The following is a 17,136-nucleotide window of genomic DNA, read 5'->3' as shown; positions in this document are numbered from 1 at the left end:
AAAATATAATTATTATATAATTCTTTATTCATACTTCTTATTTATTCTCATTTTGCATAATTGTTAACATAAGACTATTTTTTAATAATACAGGTTGTATAGTAATTTGAAGGTATAAAAACATTGTCCAAATGTAAATAAGTTGGTATTGTATTTATATGGTATTTTATTGTTATATTTAATTCATTTTAACCTTAATTAACCCTATTCAATCTTTATCATTACTTCGATACTTAATAATTTGGGCATTAATTCAAAACTGATCTGCCATTATGCTGTTGGATTGTATATTATTAAAGTTTGCAATCGAGTTCAATACAGTTGCACAATAATGAATATTATATTTATTTGGTATTGCTTATATCTTTGTTTATTTATTGCTAAAAGTTTAAAAGTTAAAATTATGTCATGGTCAAGAGTGGTATGGAAGGAGTTAATAAGGGAAGAGGAAATGACCATTCCTACCCTCTGGATTGTAGAAAATAATGTTTGTTGGCCGATAGGCATTAATGTTTTTAGAGCTTGCTTGCAGCAATGGCCGCCGAAGGACGACTGGATTAAATATCCAATTATAAAAGTTAAGATTCAATCAGGTATTACTTTTTTCTATTATCATTTTTTGGCTTTCATGTACTTATTAAATGAACTTATTTTACATTCGTTCATAGATGACAAAAGTTTATGTGACGGCTTTGATTTCACATCTGACGAAGAAAATGAAGAGTTACATAATCCAAAAAAACGAAAGCGTAAGTACTTTGTTTAGTATAAACATATTGCATTTTATTGTACATTACATTTTACTGTTTATGTATTTTAGACCCAATAGCTGTTAAAAGGAAATGTGTTTCTCCAATCATACAATCGCAATACCAACAACCGTTTAAAACTCCCTTCGCTTTGATTGATTCTTTGTCTACTATATCGCCAACTGCTTCACAATCCTCGTTGTTTTTATCTTCTACCCAACAAGAAAAGACCATATCTCATAAAATCTTACACCCAATTCTTCAGCATCCACTACAATCAAAAATACCTCGAAGAATTTTAAAGACATCCTTATTATCACAGTCTAATTCTACATTTAGTGCAAATACATATGTATCACAAAGAGCTCAACAAGAAAGTAGAAAAACTTCAAATATAGCATTAAACAAGTTTCCATTAACTGAAGCAAGTATGTAATAATTTGTTTTTAAAAGTAGTTATGGTTACTTATGCATACTTTTAAAAAGTTTTTAAAAGTACTTATGTTTATTAATGTTAAAATGTTATTCTTATTTATGTTAAAAGTTTTTATATTTTACTTATTTATTATAATATTTCATGATTTAATAATAAATAGTAATGTATAAAGATTATGTGAAGCTATGATATGAAACCACAACATTTGATATGAAATGAAATTTTCTTTTGTTCTGTTAATTATTGACTTTTTTTCAATTTTACAGAATTTCAGTATAAGGTTCTTCACAAATTAGAAGAGATTTTAGAAGAAACTAAGAAACAAGGCAACCAAGACAAATTACTCGATTCAACATATTTTATACATCAAATGTCTGATTTTGAAAATTTTCATGAGTTTGATAATGGATTGAATGAAAATTGTCAATATACTAGTTTGGTAGGTTTTAGTTTTAATTAAATAAAGGCAATTTCCAGATTTCCCTGTTATAGAACTTTTGGTGATTTTTAGAATCTAATAAGGAATTTTAAACTTTATAGGTTATGTTTATAAGGAAGGTATACTATCATTCATCCTCAACATTGAATAACTTAATAATTATTTTTTTTAGAGAACCCAACTTTCTAAAATGGGTGGTGTCACATGCTATGCAAATGTTAAAGCAATTCTTTTAAAGTATGTATCTGGAAAAATTTTGCATTGTTTATTTTCTTAATTATATTGTTTGTCTCTAAAATTTTGCTCTGCTTAAAATATATGAAATGAAAAACATAATTATGTTTTATGAACTTGAGTTCATAGCTGACACTTCTTTTATTTCCATATTTAGTAGCCCATAATAGTTTTCATTATCTAAAATTTAAAAATGCTGAAGTAAAAGGATAACATTTCTCCAGCCTATCCGCTATGAATGTATAGTGAAATTTATGTTATATATTAAATATTCAATTTACTACCTAGACTAATGACAAACAAGTTAATGTCGAATTTTAATTTGGATGGAACAGGGAAGAAGATGCCATTTCGCAAGACAAATTTGATAAAGATTATTGTTGGTATAAAGATATAAATCTTTTTCTTTTTTTCTTTTTTAAAATATACCTTGGGTTTTTGGTTTTATTAGACTTATTAGATTTATTAGATATATAATAAATATATCATAAATATATCATAAAAAGTTTTTGTGGTTGTTGTTATTTAATTAAGTGTGTGAAAGGTAACATGAACTCTGTTGTTATTTAATTAAGTGTGTGAAAGGTAACATGAACTTATTCTAAACTTTCTTATGTTTTTTTTTTTTTCTTTTCACAGAGGCCATGCCCAAGTAAGCTGGAAATGAAGTAGAAAAGTGAATTGGTAATGTCCTAAAAAGAGCGCCGGACAGAAAAGGCGGCGGTGGTCGTGAGAAAGGAAGCAGCGAAAATGACATTTTTGAAGACAATTTTTAAAATCTGTAATCTGAAATATTTTGTAGATAGTGTATACTTTTAATTGTGTATTCTATTGGTTTATTTAGGCGAAACTGTTCCCGTTTCTATTATGTTTTCAACTTTAACATCCTGACCCAAGACCCTTTAATAATCTGTTTATCTAATTATCTGGAATTTAATCAGAACTACTATATATAGTAGTTCTGATTAAGTTCCAGATAAACAGATAAACAGATAATTAAAGGGTCGTGGGTCACTATAGTAGTTCTACTATACACTATAGTGTATAGTAGAACTACTATAGTGACCCACTATACACTATATATAGTGTATAGTAGAACTACTGTAGTGACTACTATAATGCCTATATAGTAAACTATAGTAGTTTTGATTAAATTTCATATGCGTACGAAATTTCGTACGCATATGGAATTTAATTAAAACTGCTTTAGAACGCGCGCTTAATTCCAGCAAATTAAATTTAAAAGGAACGTTTTACTTCGGTCTCTATAGGACGTCTTTTGAACGTCCGAATAAGACGTCCTTGAGCGTCTATACATTGATGTGTTTTGAACGCGTCTAAGACGTTCCGTCTGAACGTTCATTGTACGTTTTTTGTACGTCCCCGTGCCGGCTGGGGTGTTACAGTGGTAATAATATTGTTCTAACGGTACTTTTGAATAAGTATATCTAAGAAAACAATGATCCATTATGCATTTAATTATTAACTATCTTGATTGTATTAAAATACTTAAATTTTTAATATTCATGTGGCAATTTTCTATAGACGCACTAAAGTTTTAACGAGTTTTGTCGCAAATTTCTCATATTCTGTAGTACTTTTTATTTTGTGAGTCGAAATTAAGTTGAACTTAACCAAATGCCGAAAGGAAAGGTCCTTACCAATATTGAAAAAGGTCAAATATTGGCTAATCATCGAGAAAAAGTTCCAAATCGAGAAATTGCTAGAAGATTGAAGAGATCAGATCACGTTATCCGTAATTTCTTGAAAAATCCAACAGATTATGCAACAATTAAGAGGAAACAAAAGAAATCTAAGGTTTCAGGCCGTGAAAAACGAAGAACTGTTCGACTCGCATCAAAGTTTGAAAACAATTAAGTGAGATTTGGGTTTAAATGTTTGCAAGGAGACGATTAGGAAAGTTCTTAAAGACAGCCCACACATTGTACGATCAAAAATGAATAAAACACCAAATTTGAAGCCCGTTCACAAACAGAAACGGATGGAATTCGCCCGCGAAAACATGGCACGCGGTTGGGAACAAGTAAGAAATTTTAGATTAAATTCTCATAAATACGTGAGGTGTCTAAATAGTTGAATATTTTTGTTTTCAATACCAGGTGATTTTTTTCGGACGAGAAAAAGTTTAATCTTGATGGGCCTGATGGTTTTAGTGGCTACTGGCGTGATTTGAGGAGAGAACCCAAATATTTTTCGACAAGGAATTTTGGTGGTGGATCTTTGATGGTTTGGCTTGGGTTTTGTGCAACAGGAAAGTTAAATTTAGCATTTACATCTTGCAAAATGAAAAGTTCTGAATACATTGATGTGCTAAAATTATGTTTGATTCCATTTAAAAACAAATATCAACGCAAAAAGTTTGTTTTTCAACAAGATAACGCCAGCATTCACACAAGTAACGAGACTAAAGATTGGTTTGAAGCTAAAAAAATTGAGCAAATGTGGTGGCCTGCTCGCAGTTCAGATGTGAATCCTCTTGAAAACATTTAGGGAACCTTTGTAAGACGTATCTATGCTGACCAGAAGCAATATAACTCTGTGGTAGAGCTAAAAGTAGCGGTATCAGAATGCTGGGAGGATATGGAGCCAAAAGTGCTGGAAAACTTGGTGGGAAGTATGCCAAAACGAATTTATCAAGCAATTGAGCGCAAAGGAGGTCCAATCGAGTACTAAAAATGTGATAAAAACATTTATTTTGGATAGTTTTGTTAAAAAATGTGAACTGAGTCTATAGAAAATAGTCAGCTATCTTTTGAATTTAATTAATTTATGATTGACCTCTTTTCAAATTTGATATTAATTTTTGATAATTTTCATTATTTTTTGATACTTTATTTATAATTTATTGCAATACTCTATAAAAATAAAGTTAAGTACATTTTTAAGACATTATCCACATGTCTAATTGTTATAAAGAGAGCATAATTGAAAAAACAGAGAGCATAAAGAGTCATTTGAACAAATGCAGAAAAAAAAAGCAGCATCAATTAAGTCTAATCAGTCAGAAGATAAAGAGTAATATTGTTTAAGCTTTATTAGTGATACTTTTTACTCTTCAATTTTTGATTCAACTCAAACAAAGATTCAACGACAGATATCTATTTCTAAATTTGTCGCTGCAACAACAAGTAATCAGAAGAATGAACTGGATTTGTAAGTTGTAAGGTTTTTTTATTTCAGCTAATAAAACATTCAAAGGAGTAGAAAATCTTAAATTTACCAAACTGATTAAAAAATTTAAACCTGGATACGAATCACCGAAAAGAAAACAGATATGTTCAGAACTTTTATTTAAGTTAAATAAAGAAGTTCCCAGCAAACACACGACGTCGTAACGACGTTGTAAATAGGTTATTTTCAAGTTATAACGTCGGACGACCTTGTAAGGACGTCGCTAGGACGTCGTATCCACAACGTCTTTTAAAGACCCTTGTTCAGACGTCGTAGCGACGTCAGTTTAACATCGTCTAATAAAAAAAAAAGCAATTATTAGATTTTTTTTTTTTTTTGTTTAACTGTTGCGTTCAGGTCCGAAACTTTAATAGAAGCTAATTTTAAAAAAGAAATTAAGAAAATGAGCAGAAAAGAATATATGAAAAAATGGAGAAGAAAGGATAATTTGTTAAGACAATTTCTATACGAGAGTGACAAAGATGAAGATTTTTTGAGCCAGCTTGATTCTTCTGTTCGTTTTGATTTATCCAATGAACTTGATTCTTCCAGTCGACTTGATTCTTCCGGCCGACTTGATTCTTCCAATCAATACTACTCTTCTAGCGAACTTGATTCTTCTAGTCAGATCGATTCTTTCAGTGAATTTGGTTCTTCTTCAAGAGGCGACGAAAATGAAATAAAAATAGATGAGAGAAATAGTGCGGTTGACCCTAATGAAACATATTTTATTTTAAATTTAAAAAAATGGTTGATTAAAAATAGAATTACTCACACAGCAAGTACTGAGCTGCTTTCTCTTTTAAGATGCAATGGACATGCAGCTTTGCCTAAATCTTCTTGTACTTTTTTTAAGACTCAACGCTGTGTTTTGACAGAAAAAAAGTGTGGTGGGGAGTATATCTATTTAGGGTTAAGTAATGGTATTAGTCAAACTTTCAGAGAGAATCCTTTATTACCAGTTGAGAACAACATCATATCTTTACTTGTAAACATTGATGGTGTGCCATTGCATAAATCTTCAAACTCTTAATTTTGGCCTATACTTTGCCAGTTTAGTAAGTTTACACCATTTATTGTTGCAATTTTCTATGGTAGCCAAAAAACAACCAATTTAAATGATTTTTTATATGATTTTTTGATTGAGTTTGCGAATTTAAAAGCATGTGGTTATGATAAAGATGGAATTAATTTGTTGGTTGAAATCCGTGCATTTATTTGTGATGCTCCTGCTAGGCAATATCTAAAATGTGTTAAAGGTCATACAGGTTATTTTAGTTGTGAAAGATGTGAAATTAAAGGTAAGTACGAGTCGTTTAGAATGATTTTAAATACTACAAATTGTGTGCCTCGTACTAACAAGTTATTCAAACAGTATTTCTATGCACATCAAATAAGCCGTAGCATATTAATAGATTTTAATGTTAATTGTGTTGATGGTTTTGTCTTGGATTATATGCATTTAGTATGTCTTGGTGTTGTTAAGTGAATTCTTATTTTTCTAACCAAAGGTCCTTTCCCATATAGATTGGGTTCTGCTCAATTGTTGAATATTTCAGAAAATTTGTTAAAGTTTAGTGGTAAATTTCCATTTGAGTTTGCTCGTCAATCAAGAAGTTTACATGAATTAAAGAGGTGGAAAGCCACTGAGTTTAGGCAATTTTTGTTATATGCTGGCTTTTAGTTTTAAAAGATGCTTTTACTCCTGAACGTTATCAGCATTTTCCTTCTTTAACACTAGCAATGAGAATTTTTCTAGATTCTAATGCGATTGTCCGAAATAATCATCTTCAATATGCAAAAGATTTGTTGAATTACTTTGTAGTTAAATCAGAAGAATTTTATGGTCCTACTTTTTCTGTGTATAATGTACACAGCTTAACTCATTTACATGAAGATGTTAGCTTTTTAAACTGTTCCTTAGATGAAATCTCTTCTTTCCAATTTAAAAACTATTTGCAAGTAATTAAAAGTTCATTCGCAAACCTCAAAGTCCATTATCTCAAGTTTTAAAAAGATTTTCAGAGCTTGAAAATCTTGAAATAAGTTGTAATCAGTATGCTAAATCACATAGAGCTTTTTTTTCTCCTAAATTTAAAGACTCTTGGTTTCTCCTATACACAGGCGAATTTGCCCAGATTATTGGAAAATTAGACAACGATCAATTTAACTGTGTTGCTTTAAAAAATTGTGTTTACAAAAGCGTTTCTACAGATCCATGTGACTCTAAAATCTTTAACATTGTTTTTGTTAGAGATATAAAAACTCACTTGAAACATGTTTGTCTAAGTAAAAAACATTTTCAAAGAAAAGCAGTATGTCTATCTTATAAAGAAGGGTTTGTCTTGTCATGTTTGTGTCATGACATATAAAATTTGTTTACAACCCACTCTTTAACTAAATAATAAACTTTGAAAAGTTTTTTGTACCTTTGTGAAGTATGAAATCAAATAACAATATACTTAATATATATTTTACAATTTTTAACATCAAAAAAATTGAATTTTTAAAAATTTACCTATTTGGTGATTGTCTGTATTGTTGTAAGATTTTGATATTTTTATTTAAATATTTATAAATATAAATAAAAAAATTGTTTCATTTATTTAAATATTCATAATAAAGTATATTAATAAAAATTACTATTTGTTAAATTATTTATAGTAAAATGTTACTGTTAACATGTTCTATAGCCAATATTTTTCTAAAAACAATTAATTGTTATTAGAAGAAATTAATATATATTTTTAATAATTAATCGTTTAAACAGTTTCTTAAACAAAAGCTATTACAATATAATATTATAATATTATTACAAATAAGTATAAAAAATTCAAAGATGTCAATGAAAGATTTATGGGCATTAGTTGAAACTTCAAGCAAATTGGAAAAATTAGGGAGACAGAAACAGTTGTTCCATTTCATTGGATTTCCTCAGATGAGAAATGGTTGTATTGGCCTTCTTCTTGAAAAGATGAAAAATATACAAAGGCAATTCCTAATGAAGTTATTTGGAAGAAATTTGAAATTTTAAAAATAAAATTACGAGGTAATGATTTTGTTTCTCCGGATTTGTTCTAACCTTTTTATTAATAATTTTTCTTCTACTTATTAAGGTGGTATACCCCTCAGAAATATCAAATTTTTCAAAAAAATTTTTGTTGTTTTATTTAATCTAAAATTTATCATAGAATCATATTCTGAAAACCATTTTTTAAAATTCAGTATGTAACTTGAGGAAAACAAACTTTACTAAACCTTACTTTTTAAAGCGCCCTTGACAACCTCCATAGCAACGGTTAAATTTTTACTTGGCCAAGAAATTCTCCCCAAATATAACTTTTGATACTGAGAAAAAGCTTGTTGAAATGAGTTTATAATTTATTTCTATTTTCCATTAATCAAAACATCTGTAAGATTAAAAGCAATAACTGGATTTCTCATAAATTTCTTCCAGAAGTTTCTTTAAAACGAATTGCCATCTTAAAAGTTATATATATATCTAGGTATCTGTTTATGTTTATATAATTTAAACCTTATACTTTTAATGGGTAGAGAACGTGTGAAATTTGCTACTCAATACAAAAAGAAAAAAAGATTTCATGGAAATCAATATACTTTAAATAAAAAAAATTCAGCAAATACTAGTCTTCTACTAACAGATTCACAGAGCTCAATAAATGTATCTAATTCGAAGGTAAACCCTATTAATACTTTTGCAAGTTCTAATAAAAAAAACATATGTGGATACAGAATTATTGATAGCACTTTATTAGCCATTGTTGTTCAGTTGTTATGTTGTCCAGAATGTAAAACTTGTCGACTTAATTTAGCTGAAAATGCAAAAAAAAAATTTGGACTTTCCAGCTCATTGATTATATTTTGTAAATGTGGATTCAATCATGAATTTTTTACATCCAAGAAGTGTGGTTCTGGAAGTTGTAGAGCCTTTGATATTAACCAAAGGTCAGTTTATGCAATGCGTTCATGTGGACAAGGCCATACTGGCCTTAAAAGATTCTGTTATCTTATGGATCTTCCACCGCCAATGACTAAAAACACTTACATTAAAATTGTTCGAAAAATTGCTATTGAAGTTGAAGCAATTGCAGTAGAAATCATGTCTGATGCTGCACTTGAAATTATAAAAGCATCCCAACATACTACTGATGAATTCAATTTAATAAATACCAGTGTTTCTTGTGATGGTACTTGGCAACGTCGAGGTTTTTCCTCATACAACGGTGCTTATACTGCAATATCAATGATTACAGGAAAAGTTTTGGATTGTGAAGTATTATCCAAATATTGCAAACAATGTTTTTTAATTCTAAAGAAAAAAAATACAGACCCTGATGCATATAAAATGCTAAAAAATACTCATTTTTGTAACCTCAACTATACTGGCCCATCCACCGGTATGGAGGTCGCTGGAGCAAAATCAATTTTTGAACGATCTATTGAAAAATATAAACTTCGCTATACTGAATTTTGTGGTGACGGAGATAGTAAGGCATTTTCATCTGTTGAAAGAGTGTATGGTGATACAATAGTTTCAAAATTAGAATGTGTTGGTCATATGCAAAAAAGAGTTGGCACACGATTAAGAAAATTGAAAAAGGAAAGGTGTCTAGGTGGTAAAGGAAGACTTACTGATGCAACAATTGACAGATTGCAAAACTATTATGGAATTGCAGTAAGAACCAAAAATCAGTCTGTTCATGAAATGCGCAGTGCTATACTTGCTTCATTGTTTCATGTTGCTTCCTCAAAAGAAAATAATTATCACACCTATTGTCCAAACGGTGAAAAAAGTTGGTGCCAGCACAATGTTGATCGAAAACATCCCAATCAACCTTCTCTCTATAAACCTGGCCCTGGTTTGCCACGTGATATTATTGAGTTACTAAAGCCAATTTGTAAAGAACTTAGCTCTAATGAATTACTTGCAAAATGTATGCATGGAAAAACTCAGAACCAAAATGAGAGTCTTAACATGATGATATGGGAAAGAGTACCGAAAACTAAATTCTGTTCATTGTTACATTTGAAATTTGCAACATATGATGCTATTGCAAACTTTAATATTGGAAGAAAAGCATCAGTGATGACTTATGAAAAACTCAATATGATTCCAGGAACATTTATGATAGATGGCTGCAATAAAGAAAATAAAATACGCTTGTATCAATCGTCATACAAAAATAAATCCGATGTTAAGTTGCGTAGAAAAACAATCAGGGGCAATAAAAAGAACAAAAATGATAAGGAAAAGCAAAAACAAGGAACTCTTTATGCTGCTGGTAGCTTTTAAACATTTTGCTTTAAAATTTACAGACATTGTTTATTTTAAAAATATTTTTCTGCATTTTTTTCTCTTTTTTAATTTTTAAAGTGTTTTTTTGCTAACTTCTATTTTTCAATCTCCCGTCACAGTTATTTGATTTTCTAGTAATCAGTTTTTAATCAAATTTTCAGCAATGATGTGTTTTTATATGATGTATGCAATCTGCCAAAAGTTAATTATAAAACATTTCAGGGTTTGAGATATTGCTGTTTCAGCACTAAAAATTGGCTTATTTAAAAATCTTCATAATCCGTGTAGTGCTACATGGAAACTAATAGTCAGATTTAAAAACTTTTGGCAGATTGCATAGATCAAACTGTTTTTTATCATTGGGCCAAGTTTTACTTTGAATACTCTATTAGAATCTGAGATATTTTTGACAGTGCGACGTGCATATTTTCCTATATCCGCCATTTTAGGTGATTGTCATGACAACATAACCACCTGTAATTTTATAAATCGATTTCATTTAATAAGATCTTTCATAGGCTTAATTTTAATTTTGAGTATAAGATTTCACTTCCAAGATAATTTTGAAGGGGGTATACCACCTTAAAACTTATAGGTGAAAAAGATTTGTGTGAATTTGTGTCTGGAAACAATTTTATGTCCTCATCAAGCGAAAGAGAGAGAGAGTGCAGTGAATGAAAAAAGGGATATTGATTTTAACAGTAAGACAAACATTTTGATTTAGGATTTTGGATTTTTATTTAAATGTTTTTTGCAACCTAATGTTAATTGCAGTATTAAAAATATTGTTTTTTCTTTGTCAATAAATTTATTGATATTATTATAGTAGTGGAATTGCCTAAAAAACCTACTGAAAATATTATGTCACCGATAATTTCTCTGTCAAGTAAATCTATTTTAAAACAAGAGTCGTATTCACAATCAACATCTTGTAAAAGTCGTTCTTCTGATTATTTATCACCGATAAGTTCTGCGTCACTATCACCTAGCCATAAACTAAGATTATGTTCTCAATCACCTATCTCCAAAAGCAGCCCATGTTCGCTCTCACTTTCACCAGCCCTAATGTCTGGATCAAGTTCATGTTCACTTTCGCCTATTCGCAAGCCAAGATCAAAATCTCGCTCCCCTTCACCTGTGCATAGTTCTAGATCATAATCAAAACCACAGAATAATCATTCCCAATCAGTGTTTTCAAAGTCAAAATCTAAAGCAAAGAAACTGGTTCGATATATGAATAGTAATTTCCCAATGGATGAAGCACGTAAGTTAAAAAAGTTTTTTTTAAGTTTTGTTGATTAAAATTATCTATCGAAATCATCTAGAAAACACAGAGAGATTTGGTTAACTGTTTAATGTCAGTTTTGCCAATATAATTACCTAAGTACTTTTATTAAGTTTACTTAATTTAAAAATATGGTATATGAAGGAATACACAATTTTTTTATGACGAAAATTGTCTCATAGATTTAATTTTGAAAATAAACTTTTGCTCTATACTATTACTTTTTGTTTTAAACTGACATTTTCTTAAATGTAAACATGTAATTTATATACTGTTAATAAGTGAAACAAAATTTAATATTTGGATTTTTTTATATGTAATTTTAGGATTTCAAAAAAAGACAATATCTCTTTTAACTTTTATCGTTGACCTATTGGAGAATCAAGTTCACCAAATAAATACTGATTGTACAAAAGATGTGGAAAAAATTGATAACATGGAGAAATTCAAAGAACTAGAGGAGTCTATCAAAAAAAGACATTTTTTCATTTATGGTGAATTGTTTTTGAGAATTCTTTTTCATAGATACCCTATTTACAACAATAAAATTTTTTTTGTGTGAAATCTTTAACATAGTCTTTGTAAAAAGTGCTACCAACATGTCCGTTTGATATTAAATTATGCATAAAGTTAACAATTAGAACCCCTCTAGCTTCGAAGTTATTAATGTTAGTTTATGTTTAAATGTTATTCAAATATGTATAAGCAAATATATATTTTTTAGGTTGGTCAGTTAAAAATGGTCGGTGGCAAGACAGTACGGGAAAATGTGAGAAATGTCATGAAAAGGTACACAACAATTTACATTGATATGTTTTCCAGGCTTATACGGCGTCGTATTCTATATTAATAGATTAACTAACTGAAAGACAATATGTATTAAAAATCAAATTAAATGTTTTTCAAATTACATTTGAACAGGTTGCAAGGTTGACTATAAAAATTCGAACTTGATAGCCTAAAGTTCAAACTTGAATTCAAAAAGTTCCCTATAAAAGTTGGAATTTAGCAGGTCGAATTCGAGACCTTAAAAAGTTAAAAATTAATTGTTTGTTAAACCTGTTTTAAATAATTTTTTTTTAAGATTTCAACAAATTAAGTAACGAATCACTCCATTACGCAAAAATAATTATTTTATTTAAGTTTCTTATTTTATGCGAGTTTTTTATTTACAGTTCTGATAATTTCTTTTAATTTAGGTTAATGTCCTACTCTGTAATGTCATGTTTTAATATGCTTGGAACAAATAGACACGAGCAAAAAAAGTTATCATTTAAAGAGACAAAGATATGTAGTGTGATTGTCGGTGAGTTTATATTGATATATTTATATTTAAGATTGGTATTCTATAAAATGAGTAAAAAAAAACTTTAAAGTGTTTTAACATATTTCATTTTGTTTAGCGAGTGTGTTGTCAAATCACGCGACAACTGAAATCAAAGTTTTGGATTCAGTGAAAAACGTGTTAAAATACGCTCCAGAAAAAAAAAAGATGTATAGTTTTGAATTTTGAAAAAGAAATCCAAGCAGCTGCATTATATTTTTATTTGAGACTTTATTGTGGCCATTCTTTTATGTAAATAAAAGTGTAATTGGTAAAAGAAACTGTAATTGGTAATATTTTGGCGCTTTAAAATAGTTAAGTTTTTGAACATGTTACACATGTTACAACATATGTTCAATTCTTTAAAGAAGTTGTTTAAATAATACATTTTTTAATAGAAAATATAAAAATTGTATGTAAAAACAAGAGGCATATTTAGTCGGTTTTCTGACCAATAACCGATATCCTGTAGATCCTTTTTGCGACGTCGCATCGACGTCTATTTTTTACCCTGGATAAGACGTCGTAAAATTGTTACACTTTACGACTTTACAGCGACGTCAAAACGACCAACCTCGCGACGTCAAAACGACGTTGTACCGACGTCATTGTGCTTGCTGGGTTATCAATTCAATGTAAAATGATCTTGCTGATGATTTTACTCTAATCCTAAAGATAGTTGGAATATAGTTAGTAATGATCCTATTATTGTTCATAGTTTCAATTATAGAAGCAAACCTTCTCTCATTTTCGCAGATGATGCTGGAAGCCATTCAAAAACAAATTATTGAACTCAGCCTGCTAAGGATTCAATCAAGAAAAAAGAAACCTTCAATAAAGATGTGAGTGTGAGATAAGAGTTTCCTTTCGTCTTCTTTTATAGTGGTCATTTTTACTGTTGGGAATAAGTTTGGGAAAAATTCAACCTCCAAACATGCAACGCAACCATTAAAGACTAAATGATTAATGTGTGGGGTTTCAAACATACCAGAAGAACTGATTGTTTAATTCAAAATTATATTGATCGCGATTAACTGCCAGAAGGAAATCAATTCAGAGGGGTTGGATTTACATTGACTTGTAAATTATTTCTTGATTATATGGTTCTTGGTTTATGATTCCATTTTAAGTGCACAAGATATTAGCTTTTTATCTTAAATTTCAGTGTATTAAAATCATTACAGTATAAACAATACGTTTCTTTTAATGTGTTAACATGTCTCGTTTTGTGCTAGATAAAGAGTTTTTGAGAGGAATTTTCTAACATTATTTTTTTTTAAAAAAAAAAATGCAGCTGAGGCGCACCGAATACTTTTTGAGACGTATGGTGAGCATTCTCTACCAGAAAAGACACGCAGAAAATGATCTCGAAACTTCAAAACCAATGATTTTGATCTGTACGAAAAAGAATGCTCTGGGGGACCAAAAAAGTTTGAAGATAAGCAGTTAGAGGAGTTGCTTGATGAAACTCCTTGTAAGACGCTAATTGAACTTGGAAAATCGTTACAAGTTGATGATACAACAGTTTCGAAATGTTTAACAGCTTTAGGGATGATCCAAAAGCAAGGTTATTGGGTGCCCTAGGAGTTAAAGCTAAGAGACATTGAACGGCGACACTTAATATCTGAACTGTTGCTTGAACGACAAAAAAGGAAAGGCTTTTAGCATCGGATAGTCACTGGAGATGAAAAGTGGATCAAGTATGACTTGATTTCAAACGTAAAAAATTGGGGGGTATGCCAGGTCAACCGAATATCTATGGTTCAAAGCTTCTTTTGTGTATTTAGTGGAATCAGCAGGGTGTAATATATTACGAGTTCCTAAAACCCAATGAGAATCACGTCATACCGCTACTGACTCTAATTGGAGCGTTTGAGTCAAGCTCTAAAGGATAAACGGTCAGAACACCAACTCAAGCACGATAAGTTTACTTTAATGAACGATTATGCTCGGCCACATGTTTTAAAATCTGTAAAAACTTATTTGGAATCACTCAAATGGGAAGTCTTACCCCACCCGTGTCGTTTTTTCGACGTGAGATTCAAATGCTGAGTGAAAAAAAGCGGGAAAAGTAGTGTCAAATGATGGACAGTACTTCGAATAAAATGATATGTATTTTACATTAAAAAAAAAAAAAATTACTTTGTCAAAAAAACAGCAAGAGCTTATTCAAGGTCATAATAAATATAAAATATCCTGAACTCTACACTCGCAAAACAAGTAGGGAAGACATTTTGTACGGACTATAGTATCATTTGACGCTCTCATTAGCTCTATCAACTTATAAAGTCGGTTAAAACAAAAACTTATGATTACCATTAATCTTTCTCATGTTGTGAAAGATTTGGGGTGAGAGTTTTAACTCAAGGTGAAAAAAATTAGTTTTTTGAAGATGTTTTTTTCCGTTTTCTCAAAATTTGCCCATACTTCTCACAAGTTATTTAAGCTGGAAGAACGAAAATTTTAATGAGGCTAAGTTATCATAGTGTTAGTAAAAAAATCTCATAAACTTTTTACTAAAACAAGATTTTCAGTTTTTGGCCACCAAAATTCCACACTGCGTTATTGCACTTGAGCCTGTTTTTGAAAGTATATTTAACATTTCTTGATTTTATTTTAATTATGTAAAACCTAAATCAACTTAAAATTTCTTCTTGATGATGTTGACAAATTCTCAACTTAAGGGGAATTCCATGTCAAATCAAATTTTTTCTATTTTTTAAACATGATCTCAGATCGAGTTCATTTTTTTACAACTTGTTAGACTTCATGTTCCATGAAATCTTTGAAATTAGAAAGCATCAAAGTTAAGTGATTCAAAAGTTATGACCATTTGATTTTTTGCTGTAATTTACCATTTTTACTGACTTTGCTTATGATGTTCTTTTCCTTCATAGACTTACATATGGTACTCCCGTTTAAAAAATTTTGAACAACATGAGTGTATATGTTCTGATTTTTGATTTTCACCGATGTTGTGAATATTTCTTTGTTTTTAACTGACTAAGGAAGATCGACTCAACGCCTTTTTTGCAACTTGTTTATATATATTCTTATTAAGAAAACAGCGTTATTTATACTAAATCTGACATAGTTGACAATTATTCGTAACTAAAAATAAGATAATAATTACCAACTTCATACCATATATTAATTACTGTAAAAATACTTGACGTCATCGCGTGGTTTAATAAATGTTTATGACACCGAGATTAGGCATGGAAACGTTGTATAAGTAAAAAAAGTAATGGTTATTCTAATCGCAGAGCGGAAAATCTTGCAATACTAAGACGCATTGCCAGAGCAACTATATGATACTTTAAGTCATAGAGAGAAATGTAATAGTCTTAGATTTATTGATAAATGTAATGGTATAGAACGACAAAATCAATCATTTAACCATCTTCAACGATATAAAAATTTTTTAGTTAAAAGCATAATCACAATCCTAGTTGAAGAATTCTCTCCTGACAAACAAGAGAAGTTTAAAACAAATTTAATAAAATTCCAGTCAGAACAGAACTGGCGGAACCCAAAAGAATAACAGAAGTCTAAAAAAATTCCAGTTCTTAAACCTTAGAATGTATTCTTTGAAAGAGTTGGTGAAAAAAAGGAAAAGGAAAAATCTGCTTCTTTTCTTTCAATAATTGAACCCACAGACAAGCCTCACGCCTTCATACAGGAATCTTTCATGACTAAAGAAGAAATAAATATTGAACAAGTTTTCGTCGTGACAAAACTTAAATAATCATAGGAATATACAGAATAACTTTTATTAACTTTTATTTTGCAAATCTTAACTACAACTCAAATTATGATTTGCAAGAATTTAGATGTGATTATTCATTTTAGTATTGACCATCTTAAGTTTGTTAATTTAAACAGCCTTTTAATTAAATCTCTGAATCTGACAAGCTTATTATATTGATACTGATTATCAAACACAGAAATCATTATTGATTTCTGCGTTTCCTTTCACTAAATGTTTATCAAAAAACATTAGTATACACTTGGTAAGTATTTTACATAAAATTTTACATCCCATTTTTACTTATTAGAAAATGACACGTTAAAGATCTATATTTTTCTTATCAATTTTTTCTTTTGTTGACCTCTATTCTAATTCTAATTTTTTGACATTTTAAAGTTTAAAAAAAAAA

The 17,136-nt window shown here is 29.6% G+C and overlaps 1 protein-coding gene and 1 pseudogene across 1 annotated transcript; both read left to right on the top strand.

The window, feature by feature from the left end:
• Positions 1 to 233: 233 nt before the first annotated feature.
• On the top strand, positions 234 to 1,901 carry LOC149876233 (uncharacterized). Its single transcript, XM_090075655.1, has 5 exons — positions 234 to 593; positions 669 to 749; positions 821 to 1,177; positions 1,452 to 1,624; positions 1,797 to 1,901. The coding sequence occupies exons 1-5, from the start codon at positions 332 to 334 to the stop codon at positions 1,899 to 1,901; spliced, it is 978 nt and encodes a 325-aa protein (XP_089931781.1). The 5' UTR covers positions 234 to 331.
• A 5,974-nt stretch (positions 1,902 to 7,875) lies between these two features.
• Positions 7,876 to 13,183, top strand: LOC149876232 (uncharacterized; annotated as a pseudogene).
• The last annotated feature ends 3,953 nt before the right edge of the window (positions 13,184 to 17,136 follow it).

This window comes from Hydra viridissima, unplaced genomic scaffold (assembly GCF_058129835.1).
Source record: "Hydra viridissima isolate aposymbiotic clone 2 unplaced genomic scaffold, HvirCarnegie_v1 scaffold_23, whole genome shotgun sequence".
In the NCBI taxonomy this organism is placed as follows: domain Eukaryota; kingdom Metazoa; phylum Cnidaria; class Hydrozoa; order Anthoathecata; family Hydridae; genus Hydra; species Hydra viridissima.
This window is presented reverse-complemented; position numbering and strand designations above follow the sequence as displayed.